The sequence below is a fragment of the Lutjanus erythropterus genome, chromosome 13, assembly GCF_056507025.1.
Source record: "Lutjanus erythropterus isolate fLutEry1 chromosome 13, fLutEry1.hap2, whole genome shotgun sequence".
Taxonomy (NCBI): domain Eukaryota; kingdom Metazoa; phylum Chordata; class Actinopteri; order Lutjaniformes; family Lutjanidae; genus Lutjanus; species Lutjanus erythropterus.
The window spans coordinates 18,568,702-18,582,525 of NC_139329.1; the positions used below are offsets into that span (position 1 = coordinate 18,568,702).

Consider the following 13,824-nt stretch of genomic DNA (forward strand, 5'->3'; position numbering starts at 1 on the left):
TTGAACACATATATAGGACTTGTCAAAGACGGCAGAGTTGGCTGAAGCAGACTATAAGTCTGGTTGGCAGGCTGCGTCTCATGGAGTGATGCTAACATTCTCTCCCATTGCTCTCTCTCTGCTCACCTTGCATGCTCCGCCCTGCTGCTCTGATCTGATTGGTCTAGAACTGACTGTGCGCCCAGGAGGGCAGGACGACTGTGTAAGTGCGCATGGAGCTCATCTCATATCCGTCGGCTCCCTGTAGTCTGATCATTTTTCCAGCCTGTGTGCTGCCTAGCTACCCTTGTTTTTCATTACACTCTTTAGTACTAATCTCACCCATATCAAAGTTTCCAAACACATGCAGTAGAAGGAAAACTTGTAACACACCTGTATGTAGGACACTCGCTTACATGCATGAATTAAACAGACACCATTGCACCAACTCATACCACATTTAGGCCTCTCCTTTTTGCTTCTCCCTGCTTGCACCAAGCCAGACACAACTCTCATGTTAGTCTCAGTCTCTAATCCATCCCTCTTCTCCTTTCTGACCATCTTCTCCTTCATTGGATCAGTAGTATACTAACGACTAAGCAGACACTTTTAAACCATTTATGCTTCTATTATTTTTAATAAGAGGGTCAGATGTAAAAAGTTAGATAAACCAGCAGTTTCTGTACTTGTGGAAGAAACTAGAGCAACTGTTGTTGGTGAGATTGGGTTTGGAGATTCCCTAAAGACTTACTGCATTAAATTAAGTGTTAGCTGCACTTCAGAGGTACATAAATCTTCATTTGACTAAAAAAGATCCTGCTTTGTGTACCTCTACATGGAGTTTAAAGACAAGATAAATGCCTCTCTCTCACTGTAGACCTGCCTATTGGGTATACATGTAGGTAAATGTGTGTGTGTGTGTGTGTGTGTGCATGTTTGTACTGTATTTGTCACGTATTAAGATATTAATTCAGTGCTTTCAGGCTAGTTCTATCTGCAGTTTCAATGTGAAAAAAATGGATCTGTGTGATACGATAATTCTAATGTAATTCTTAGCCTTTTGCTGTTTGTGGGTCACAGTAATCACTTTAGGGAAGTGTACAGTATGTCTCAACATCAAGTAGCTTTTGTTTGATTTGAGGAAAAAGACTTTCAGTAACAGTCATGATCAGATGGACTATATGATGAGTGTTAGAAGAAAAAGTACCATCTTGAGGCCCGATTACACAGAGCTCGTCTTTCAGGTTGCAAAACACAAGGTGCACTGCACTGCTTTTTTCATTGCTGTTGATTTTTTTTTTTTTTTTTTTTAAACACGGTGTGTGTGTGTCTTTTTTATTGTTGCTGTGCAACCCCCAAATCACCCTAATGGTGATTTTGTTGTGAAGGAAACTCAGATCCATACCTTTATATTTAGTTAGGTAGAATTAGTTAACTTTTTGGTTTGTAGATAGTTACCTACCTAAACATTTGGGCGAGGGTGACGGGCTGTTTCCTAATGCCAGGCACAAAGAAACAGTGATTCGTGTGAAACCCTCAGAAAGAGGAGCTTGCCCAGGGAGATATGAAATGTGATATTAAATGAGCTTAAGTTAGCTTAACACAAACACTTTAAACAAACAGTTTATCTGTAAACTCAAGTACTGCATTAATTGGACTCCAAGCTGTTGTTTTCTGTTAAAATCCTGGTAAATACGGTTGGTAAAATCATACAGCTCCAGCCACCACTAATTTGTCCTCCATAATGGTTCTTTCCGAGCATCTGTAAATTTCGTTGTCCCCACCACAGAAGGCTTGTCTCTCAATTAATAATATGATTGGACATGATGTTAGGTGCTTTTCTGTTCTGAGTTGATGTTTTTTAACTCAAGGTATTCCGAGCACTCCTGCAAAAACATAAGGCATTCCAAGCATCCAAAATGCAAGGCACCCAGAGTGCATTAGCAGTGTGCTTCCTTCCTATAGAAAAGATACCTCTCACTGCAAAAACTGTGCTCTGTGTGATTGGGCCTCTATTCTCAAATGAAATAGCGCTGCTTTTATGTTGCTGTGATGTGAGACGAACTTGGTCTAACAGTCATAAAACTTTTAGACTACACTAACTTAAACTTTAGAATAACTTACAGTAGCTTATACATACTGTATAACCCAAAGCTTTGTCTCCACTTCTTCCTCTTTGTCACTTTGTTCACCTTCCTCTCCTCTGTTAACATTCCTGAAACTCTCTCTCTGTCTCTCTGTCTCTTCTAGACTTTTCAGCAGCCTAGGCGAGCTCCACACCATTTCTCAGAGAAGTTATGGCACCACATATACCATCCGCCCTGGCAGCCGTTACCCCGTGACCCGACGCACCCCAAGCCCAGGTTCAGGCTCACCTGATCGGGGCGATCCTCTCGGACGATTCTCAAGCTTCGGCCTACCAACCTCACCGACTACACCACCACAAACCATCCTCAAATCCTCCAGCCTCAGCCTACCCCAGGAGCCTAAAGAGGTCCGCTTCGTAATGAGGAGCTCCAGTGCCCGTTCGCGCTCTCGCTCCCCGTCTCCGTCACCTTCCCATTCCCCGGGGCTGGGGTCACCACTTTTAGCCCTCCGGCCCTTCCACCAGAAGCCCCTCCACCTCTGGAATAAGTACGACGTGGGAGACTGGCTAGAGAGCATCAATCTGGGGGAGCACAGAGCAGGGTTTCAGGAACATGAGATCGAAGGCTCTCACCTCCCGGCTCTAACAAAGGATGACTTTGCAGAGCTGGGAGTGACGCGAGTTGGACACCGCATGAACATTGAACGAGCACTAAAACTGCTGCTAGAGAGCTGACCCCTGCCCTGAGACATAGCAACAGATGGATAGAAAGATGTAGAACGGGCAAGATATAGAGTTGATGAAAGAGAAAACATAGGAACCACTCCTCTTTTACTCTGGCTGCTTTTACGTTCTGCGTCACAGATGTTTACCTGCACTTCTTAGCGACATGTTCCGTTCCCGTTCTGCATTAAATACCCTGCACTTGGCACTGCACTGAAGAGGAGGAGTCAATACATTCGTCCCCCTCTACTTGGCCCATAGTGTCTGCCCACCTCCTTGCCTGCAGCCAATTAGATTGGACTTCAAAACGGGCTCTGGTCTTTCTTTGCCAAGGAGAATCGCATGAGCTCCAATTAAAACATTTGATTTGTGAAAGCTTCAGTTGTTCCCTTAGTAACACCCACACTTTCTCTTTCACTATTCCCTCCTCTCTCTCTCCTCTCTACCTCTCTATCCCTCCATCTATTAGGCCTCTGAAAGCCTTTTGCAGTTTGAGTAAAGGAGGAGGAGGAAGAATTATTTTCCTTTCCAAACAGAAAGCTCAGTTGCCTTTCAAAAATATTTATACAGAGATCAACAATGATGAACACAGGACTACGGACATAGTGCTGACACAGCTCTGAGAAGGTGTGTCTGCTCTATACCTGCTGTCGTTTTTAAACCGAAGACTTTAGAGCCCAGAGGTGGAGCTCCACAAAGTGAACCACGGGAGATAACCCCTCCGCCTTGGTACCCAGACTGTGCTATCTATTATATTTGGAGAATGTTTAACCAACACTCGTGGCTTTTTTTCATAATCAATTTTTTGGTTTTCCAAAGGGAATATTATATATAGGTATTATATAATATGATATATATGTATCTAAATATAGCTTTCAGAAGAAAAGACAATGTTGCAAAGAGGAAATATAATAAATTAATCTGCGCCTGTTTTTGGTTTTTAGTATAGAAGGCAGAAAGAAATCTTTAAATTTATTCCACCAATAGTTTACTCATTTCTACCAATTATATACATATATATATAAATATATATATATATATTTGAAATAAAAAAGTATATAGATATGGAAATGAAATTTTTGTCATAGGTATACAACTTTCCTTATGGTCACCCTTTCTTGAACCGTAGCATGACGAGTTGCATCATGTCTTGGACAGAGAGTTTGTTGTTTGTTTTTATTTTCTTACGGTCTTCCTTCATACTAAAGGGCATCCCATAATGTGAGGCTGAGACCCCAGTTGACACCCATCCCTACCGCTTCAGCTACAGATCTCACCGACGCGGCTCTGACTCTACTTTTGTCCACGACAACATACAGTAAGGACCACGAAATGAATGAGACAGCTATTTTGCTAAAAGGGGCTCTTCATCTTTTGCCTGTGAATCACTCAGGGATGGAAGTTTGGGGCACTAGCATGGAGAGGTTGTTGGCTGTTGTTTCAATGCTATCCATTTAAATTTCTTACCCGTGAGGACAATTTAGCACCACCACAGTCTGAAAAATGCTAGAGGGCTAGTAAAAATTTCCATCCCTGTGACCCCTGATGATGCTTCTCAGACCAGACCTTTACCAGGAGAACAAAAACTTGTCACACAAGGGCTTAAATGAGCTAGACATAAAGTATGTGCCCTTCTGAAATGCCACAGCAGGAAATGTGTGTGTAGTTTATCAGGCTGTGGGGATGGGAAAGCCTCTGTAAGGTCTTAAAGAAAATTCAGTCATTTACAACCTGGCTGTGTCTTGCAACATCGCTGCTTCCCTGTATCTCTACGGTTTACTTAGCGAGTAAAATATCATAAATGGTGGCAGCCAGAACTCTAAAATAAGACCCAGGTTGTACAAGACCAACTGAATTTACCTTTAATAATACAAAATCTGCAATTGTACTCATGAGTAGCTTCTGCTGGCAGTGAGAAACAGTGAGTTTTATTCACGCAACAAAAAGCATTTGATCCATAGCTTTTTTCTGACAGGAAGTCCAGGTAATCTCTATTACCACTAAAAACCTCCGTACATCAGCAGCATCCAGTCAGCACGCCAAGGCAGTGTCACTTGGCGAGAAGAGTTGTGTGCATCTTTTTTTTCTTTTTCTCTCTTTCCTTTTTTTGCTAACAGTTTGTAAAAAGCGGGTGGTGAATATAACGTCGTATCTGGGTTGTAGGAATAGCACTCACTGCCTCACTGTGACCTCACTGATTATTTTACTTCTGACTCCAGTGTTACAGTACGTCCTCAGACTCATTTGGACTTTTTGTTTTCTATTCTTTCTTTTTTTTTTTTTCTTCCTTCTTCTTTGTTGATTTGTTACCCTCGGACACTGTGGGTAGATTTTGTAGCGTGTGGAACATGATAAATCTTTCACTCATTTGAATTTTAGAGTGACAGAAAAAAAGACAGAAAAAAAAAGAAATATCCTGTCCATTCTAAGCGTACTTTCACTTGTAAAAATGAACAAACTACAAATATTTGCTTTTTTAAAAAAATCACAAGCAATGTATATACGATAGATTTCATATAAATTTTTGAAAAAGAAAAAGTATATAGATCTATATATGAATGTTTGGCATATATGCATAGTTAACCACCTGTGAAAAAGGTGAGCAGATTTTATTCTTTCTATGAACTCTTGAACTTTTGAACTCTGAACTATGAACTAGGGGATGATTTGCACAAAACAAGGTGACAAGGTGCTAACATAAAAGCCACCCAACGTCCAAGCGCATGCGTGCATCTGGATTCCCTGAATCTCTCTGTGTGGTCGTTCCTCTTCACCATGTGTGCGTGTGAGTGTGTGACTGTGTATGTATGTGTGCAAATGCTTGTTTGTTTGCATTTTTGTGTGTATTTGTTTGAGAGAGGTGATGAGAGAGTGTATGGTTGATTGTTAGGGTTTACATCTTTGGAGTTAGTCCACTATAGCCTTACTGTATTACCATCAGAGATTCCCGGCAGTGGCTGTGTCACACACTCATACACACACACGCACACACACGCACACACACAAACACATACACACACAAACAGAAAAATGCACACATACATTCATCTTCTATTCCAGATCAACGTTCTGCATTCTTGTTTTGTATTTTGTGGATGGCTGTGCCCAACAGGGAGCGACAGACAAGAGGAGAGATTACGACACGGTATTGAACGAAATCATTGTCACATTTTATATAGCAACTATAACTCACCTTGTAACTGTGTAGGTGCGGCTTATGCAGTGTCACTGTTTTGTACACCCATTCCCAGATGCCATTTGCGCTCCTTCTTACCCTCCACTCTGTCTGGCAGCACTCCTTTTTCCTTTTTCAGACCTTCAGTTTCTGAGTTTTTGGATATGCTATATGAGGTGATCCAGTGAGGAACAAACAACACAAAGGAAAAATGTGCCAAAAAATAACTTAACTTTTAACTGTATATTTGTCTTTTGCTTTAGGACTATCTTAGTTACAGCATTCTTGAGCTGTTAGACTCAATAATATGGTGCCATCTCCTGGAAATCTTGAGAACTACAGACATTTGTTAGATCCTTCTGTATTTCCTACAGATGGAAATGCAGTCATTGTTATTATTTTGTAAAGAAGCAGGCTATTGTTATATACATATATACACATAAACTGTATATATTATATATTACACATAGCCTGTGTATATCTACCTGTGAGCTTTGCATTAACATTTCTATTTAAATTTTGAGACAAAGTATCACACTTGCTTGATTTTACTGTGATGAAGGTTATTATGCAGCTTGGCCTACTGTTCCCATATAGATACAAACACAAACACTCAAAAGGTGAACGTGTATAGTCTCACACAGGCTGGCCTGGTTAGAAGAAACATTGCTGTAGTGAATACCTGGTCCAGATGGTTGTGTAAGTTTACCACAAATACAGATGCAAAATGATGCTACAAAGCAACGTGTAACAGACTTACACATCATTAGGTCAAATAAGTTCAGTGAAGGGTTATCTTTGTCTTATTTTCTAATCAACAAAGCACAATCTACATAGTGTAGGGGGAGCAGTGTAACCTTTTTAAAAACCCACTGTGGTCTGGTCACACACCGGAACCAGTGATCTTATCATCAAAGGGTTTTTTCTTTCATTGTTGGTTTTCTCCTTGTTTGCACTGTGAAGTTTAGAATGGTGGATGTATCACTGCAACGCCTCAGCCTTGTCTCACAGGTGATCTTCCCCTTCTCAGCATCCAACGAGCAGGCAAACCATCTACAACTTCTCTCCCGGCGACTTCTGAATGCTCATAGCATTAGAATCCCCACTCCATTTTAATGCAGGAAAGCCCAAGTCAGAATCAAAGTTAACCAGAAGCTACCTAGTATTCTTCATGCAAACAGAGTAAGGGTGACAGTGAAGGTTGAGGCAAGATCTGAGATGTTGCCCAGGATATCTCCACCACAGAGATATATGTTTGTTATATTATGTAATAAATTTATAATTAAAACATGAACTGCATCAAAGTCTTGTTCCTGCTAATTCAGTGTCTGACTCATTAAATTGCGTTCCAGTGCGATTTATTGAGTTAATGTCACACAAAACAGTCAAATATAAATATAAAATATATATACATGTTGCTGTGTACAAGATCATCATCATATAGAAATAGCTGGTGTGTTAAATCACCTTCTGCCAGAAAACTGGTTTAAAGGAATAGTTCAGATTTTTTAAAGTGGGCTTGTAATGAGGTACTTATCCATAGTCAGTGTATTATCTACAGTAGAGGGCAGTTTGGAGAAGCAGAGAGGAGTACAAGTGTAGGAAACTAAGCAATGTTCTGTTGTGGACGTGGTCAGCAGCAAATTGCATTATAGCCACATAGAAAAAAGTGCACACTATATTTAGAGTATTTTTATCACTTAAGCTTGCTGTTACATTCTTGCCTTTTCTGGTGGGAAAACACCATTTTATAAGCTAAATATCGCTTTCCAAAGCAACCAGACTACTTTGACAAAAACAGTAATTAACCAGTGAGTTGCTGGTTTACTGCTGCTTCGATTGGTTTGTTTGTGGGGCTGCAACTAACAACTGTTTTCATCACTGATTAATCTGACAATTATTCTCTCAATTTACTGATTAGTTGGTTGAGCTATAAAATGTATGAAAACAGAGAAAAATGTCAATCCAAGTTTCCCATAGCCCAAGATGTCATCCTCAAATGTCGTTCTGTCTACAACTCAAAGATGTTCAGTCTACTGTCATAGAGGAGTAAAAAAAAAACCCAGAAAATATTTACGTTTCAGAAGCTGTAATTATTGAATTTTGACTTTTTATTTGTGACTAATTACTCAGATGGATTGGCAAAATAGTAAATTGGCAATTAAATTAATAATCAATTAATAGTCAATCATTGCAGCTCTACTATTTTGTGTCATTGTAAGACATAAGTCAATCTGAACTAACCCTTTCAAACACCAAAGTCACACAATGACACAAACAAACCAAACGATCAGCCAGTAACTCCTGTGTTCTGTGAGGTAAAGTTACTATTTTTGCCAAAGGAAACTAGTAGTGAGGAACAGGCAAGATAAAAAGCAATTTAAGCTAAGTTTCCCCTTGGAAAAGGTTGTCTGACGCCAAGATAAAAATGTGAAAATATCCAAAAATCAGCCATTCTGAAACTTAAGAATCCCACAGCCCAATTTGAAATCTGAAAATCCTCTGTAGCCCACCCAAACTTTTCATCACAACTCTGAACAACACACTACTACTACTTAAGTTAAATATGTTTTTATGTTTCTTTAATGACCTCTCACTGTCCACTTGCAATACCTTCAAGACCCAGCATCAGACCGTGGACCACACTTTTTTTTTCTGCTGCTGACACTGTACACAGCAGTACTTCACCGTAGGTCATAAACAGACTATGGTACCTCATACAAACCCACTTCAGAAATCCAAACTATCCCTTTAAACTTTTTCATTCAACATTTCTGCTAATATGAATAAATGTTCACAGGAAACCATCTCAAATCAATCACAAAGACCACAGCTGGCTGAGTGTTTCACAAGAGCTCGATACAGCTGATGTCTACTCATATATGACTGACAGAATATGCTGAAGTTGACTATTCAAGTGAACTTGTGCCTGCTGATGGATTACAGCAAGCCAAAAAGAGACATACAATAATTTGGTTACATGGTACATTAAATTTTCATTTAAGGGATGCTGGAAAACAAGACAGCAAAAAGCAGCCGACAGATGCAGCTCTCCACTGGCACTGCACACAGCACTACACACAAACATCGAGAACAGCAGCAAATGTGGTTCATAATCACACGTTCTCTTTGTTCTGTGTGAGACAGTTTTCAATGCTTCACATTCATATTACATGACACAAAATAAACATTCAGTCTCATATGATTTTCTACTATTATTGTAGTAGATATTGTTATAAAAAGTATGAATGAGAATGCTTAAACAAATGATCCTGGTAAACAACATGATCCCTCATTGTTTCACCGGGTTTAATTTCCCTGCCAATGTCACTGGACAGATGGAGGGTAGTGACTTAAAACCTGACTAAAAGAATGTCTGCCAGTCTCCAGTGGTAGGGACACAAAGCAGACCACAAAATTATGTAAGGATAAACAATGTGCTTGTTGATGGTGTCCATCACAGAGAATCGGAGATCTCTGACATTATTGACTAAAAGTATGATCTATTCACAGCATCAGCCCTGGAGGAGGATAATTGATCCATGAGATGATAAGAGCGTTTGGAGTAACTGTAAACATCTATCAGACCAACTCGGGACTCTCTGCTTTCAATCCATCATCATCTGCCTCTGAATTATCTTCCTTCTTCTCCAGGTCAAAGTTCTGTAAGATAAGTGCAACAAATATCATTCATACAAACACGTTTTCAATCCAAAACTCTTAGGTAGGTCATTTCAACAACAAAAAAAGAATTTAGTTCAGAAATGTTCTACAAGAACATGAAAGTCATTAAAAAAAAGTAAATACTCTTGGAGTTCATCAATACTCGAGTTCAGATAAATCAGATTTGGATTAAGTGTCTGAAACATGTCTATTAAACACAACAACAATGGCAGATTATAAACCACTTATGGAATTTCTTACAGCAAGTAATGCATGATAAAGGATTTTTTATTCTTTGCAGCAAACATCATTTAACTATGGTTGTATAAAACTACACCAGTTTAAGAGATGAGCACACAAGTGATGTTTTGTGTTTTAGTATTCAGAGAGATATACCTCTAATTCTTGCATCACTTCATCCATGAAGTCGCTAGGGTTTTGCTTGTAGTCCACTGCTCTCTTGATCATCTCTCTGAACATCTGTTATGACAGATTCAGTCAAAACTATCAGCACACAAGGGCAGTTCAGGTGGTCTGGACAATTTATGAGATTAGACTGAATTACAGGCTGAATTAAAGGACCAGTGTGTAGGATTTAGTGGCATCTGTCAGCAACCTTGCAGATTGCAAACACAACGTCTCACGCTCCACTTCCAATGTGTAGGTCATGTCTAGAAGGGAACCCCTGACCTGCTAAAGATCTTCCTAGAGGGATCATATTCCAAACCATGATCTTTCCCAAACCCTGACCAAGTGTTTTTTTGTCAGTAAACCTGAGCAGATCTTAACCACAGTCCGATTATAAAACAAAATTCATTTGGATATAAACAACTAATTCTATAGGAGACGAAAATACAACAGTTTCTATTTTCAGAGGTTATATACTAATTAAAAGATACTTATGAATATTAGATTCCATTTCTACCTTATTCTGCCAATAAATGTCCATAAATCTTACACACTAGACTTTTATTTTGATACTTTGGCTTACTGAAGGAGCACAGTCAATACTGCTGAGAATGACCATCTTTTACAATTATATAAAGTTCACTATAAAACTACTACTGAGTTTGAGATGCATGAAGAATTGTACATAGGGATTGCTGGCATTCATAATAATAGAAAAAAAAAAAACTTCACACCTTAACTACGTTAGTCCCATCAGCCGCTGACACAAAGTAAAATGGGAGCCCTTGCTTCTTCCCGAAGTTAAAACTTCTGTGTGTCACCTTCATATCAGCTGCAGATATGAAAAAACAAACAATTTTACATTCATCATTAGTCAACTTTGTTGGTCAAACAATTAAAGGTATACTACAGGAGGCAGAATTTTCCTGAAAAATAATGTATAGACTCATAAAAAAATCCTCAATCATCACTTATAACCCTTCACAAGCGTGTGTTGGTGTCTGTATCTGCAGAGACCCTGGCCTCTGCCTGTATTTTCTTATTGTCTCATTATTTTGATGTGTTTGAAACATTCCAGAACATCAGTGTCAGTATATTAACACTGTGGAAAAAACATCAGAAACTATGTTTTGGGGCGCCCCTATAGCTCAGTTGCTAGGATGTGCACCCCATGTACTGAGACTGTTAATCCTCTGCAGCAGCTGCTGGTTCGACTCCCGCCTGCAGTCCATTTGCTGCATGTCATCCCCTCTCTCTTCACCCCCCTTTCCTGTCATGTCTTCAGCTGTCAATATAATTAAAGGCAAAAAGCCCAAAAAATAATCCTTAAAAAAACAAAACTATGTTTCTGATGTGTTTATATACAGCAATCGACAAATCCTGCATATTAGTCAAATCAAATAATAATAAAAAAAACACAATTTCTTATCCTGCTGTACCATTCACATTTAATAATATCTGAAGAACTGAACATTCATTTTTATGTGTGCAGTGTCAGAGTCATACTCACCGTCAATTTTGTTGGCAACCACACAACAAGGTATCTCTGGTCTGTACTCTCGCAGCTCCTTATACCAGTTGGCCAGATTCTTATATGTGATCTTCCTTTGAACATCAAAAACCTAAGAAAAAAGAAGAGAAGCTTACAAAGGAGTTCAGCCTCCTTTGTTGCTGACAGTGTAGCAACTCCCCAGTAATCATCTAACAAATCCTGCTTAAATTCTCGGAGATGATCGCCATCTTCATCTTGTATTCCAAAACGTGGCTACGCGTGTGGCCAAAGAAACAAACAAAGTGTACACTTGGGAAGCGAATCTTAATCAGAATGTATTGTGTTATTTAATCACTTCTTCTGTCCAAAAGTGGGGCAATTATATATAAGTGGAAATAAACCAACAGAGTTTGACATTTTAGACCTATATATAGTAACTTTTGTTTCAGTAATCAATCTGAAATAAATTTCTGAATATGTCATATAGTCAACTGCTAGTTTAACGTTTTACGTTTAGTTATACGTACTATTTTTAATTCTCACTTGTCACCTGAATTTTCTGTCTTCTTTTCTATAAACAGGGTTAGGATTTGATGCAGAAAAGGCACAAATTGTAGCATGTAAATTCATGCCAAAAAATGAAGTGTCTGATACTCAAAATTTCCTGGGGGACGAGCCCTACAACCCCCCATTTAATGTGTCCCTCCCTTTGTTGAAACAAATCTGATGCCACTGACTGCTAGACAACTACACTGACACTTAGAGTGTGTCTTACCATGATGCATGCATGTGCTTTGTGGTAGTACGAGGGATGCATGCTCTGAAATCTCTCCTGACCAGCTGTGTCCCAGAAATCTGTGAATCACAAACAAAACATCTCTGCTGATTTAAACTCATCAACTGAGTAAAATGATTACCAGTGGTCACTGAGAGAAGAACATCAATCAATTACATAATACATACCGACTGCTACTGTCTTGTTTCCTACAGTGGCTGTGTGTTTGTAGAGGGTCAAAGCATAGGTTGACAACTGCTGTGGACGACTGCAAAAAGAGTTAAGGTTCTTAACCTCTCCATCTGCTTTGTTGGAGATATGCCGGCTAAACCTTAAACACCATGTCCATGTGCTGACAATGACTGTTACAGCTACAGACGGATGATATGATATATGACTTACAAAAAACAACTGATACTGATGTTTCTTTTAAATTTCTTAAGGATACTATTCGTCCATGAGAAACCTCTCCATTAGCCTGTGTGAGAGAGAAACAGTCTGTCAACTCAACAATAACAGCAGATAATTTACTAAGAGAAGTTAAACATATTATGAAACATAAAACAGCTATAAGGAGCCTGAGCTTATAACAGCTAATACTCACTTAGATTTACCAACTGCGCTGTCTCCCAAACAGATGATCTTCACTTGTTCGTCTGCATCGTACTTCTTTTGGTCCACTTCAGGGATGCTACTAGCTTCGCCAGCCATTTTCCTCTCTTTTGTGACTTTCTATCGCTCTGATGGGGGTGACGTTATCAGGCAACACTTGCCTTAGCTGAATTTAAAAATACCTGAAAATGATCTAAGCCTCAGCGGAAGCTAGCATCCAACGGCTATTGACAACGAGAATAATGTTAACTAACGTTAGCTTGCCATCGGTTAGCTGAGGTTATCATCGTGTGGTTCCGCTTGATATCGCACATTTCACTTCGTTTATCGGTCCTCACATCAACAAAACTAATGCCATCTGAAACCGACAATATTACAAACACGGTCATTGATCACATTTGTCTTTTTAAAGTCTCTTGAGAATACTTTACCATTACCTTCAAAGGGCAGCCTGGGCAACTGGAGGAGGCTGCTAGTTAATTGTCGGCTAACGTTAGCGCTGCTAACTGAATTAGCGTTGATAGCATTTGTTCACCGAGGTTAGTCATCCAAATGATGAGTCTTGTGTGGATTGTTTTTGTCTATCAAAATGAGAAGTTACTTGATTTCCTACACTCATCTAAGATAGGTATCCAGATATTAAAAGTTTGTGGATGTTGCATGATGTCCTCGCGACGATTTTCGTTTCTATGCAACGGGGACGCTCGAAGGACCACTCCATCATGGTTCTTGCTGTCCTTGCAGATGCCTGTGAGAAATATCCGAAACTGATAAAAAAAAAAATAATAATAATCGAAGGAAATGCAGTTGAATGTGTTATCATGAATGAATGCGTAAAACAACATATTTTAATTTCATGTGACTAAAGTCTGACTGAGTATAACATGTTATTATGGTAAATATAACCGAAA

The 13,824-nt window shown here is 39.3% G+C and overlaps 2 protein-coding genes across 3 annotated transcripts in view; one reads left to right on the forward strand and one right to left on the reverse strand.

The window, feature by feature from the left end:
- The window catches only part of shank3a (SH3 and multiple ankyrin repeat domains 3a), a 265,366-nt gene extending 258,099 nt beyond the window's left edge, over window positions 1–7,267 (forward strand). For both annotated transcript variants that reach the window (XM_084735097.1, XM_084735098.1), the window contains one exon: window positions 2,230–7,267. In XM_084735097.1, the coding sequence (XP_084591223.1) occupies window positions 2,230–2,800 (571 nt within the window). In that variant the 3' untranslated portion in view covers window positions 2,801–7,267. The remainder of the gene's footprint in view (window positions 1–2,229) is intronic.
- A 37-nt stretch (window positions 7,268–7,304) lies between these two features.
- On the reverse strand, window positions 7,305–13,619 carry rabl2 (RAB, member of RAS oncogene family-like 2). Its single transcript, XM_084735099.1, has 8 exons — window positions 12,906–13,619; window positions 12,750–12,779; window positions 12,490–12,569; window positions 12,302–12,381; window positions 11,545–11,656; window positions 10,769–10,866; window positions 10,023–10,106; window positions 7,305–9,626 (listed from the first exon to the last, which is right to left on the reverse strand). Exons 1-8 carry the CDS (start codon window positions 13,010–13,012, stop codon window positions 9,546–9,548), a joined length of 672 nt encoding a protein of 223 aa, XP_084591225.1. The 5' UTR covers window positions 13,013–13,619; the 3' UTR covers window positions 7,305–9,545.
- Window positions 13,620–13,824: the final 205 nt, after the last annotated feature.

Coding starts and splice junctions, on each gene's coding strand:
- rabl2 (XM_084735099.1), bottom strand. CDS start 13,012: ATGGCTGGCGAAGCTAGTAGCATCCCTGAAGTGGACCAAAAGAAGTAC. Junction 12,382..12,489: donor AAACAAGACAGTAGCAGTCG/GTATGTATTATG, acceptor TGTGATTCACAG/ATTTCTGGGACACAGCTGGT. Junction 9,627..10,022: donor AAGTGATGCAAGAATTAGAG/GTATATCTCTCT, acceptor CTTATCTTACAG/AACTTTGACCTGGAGAAGAA.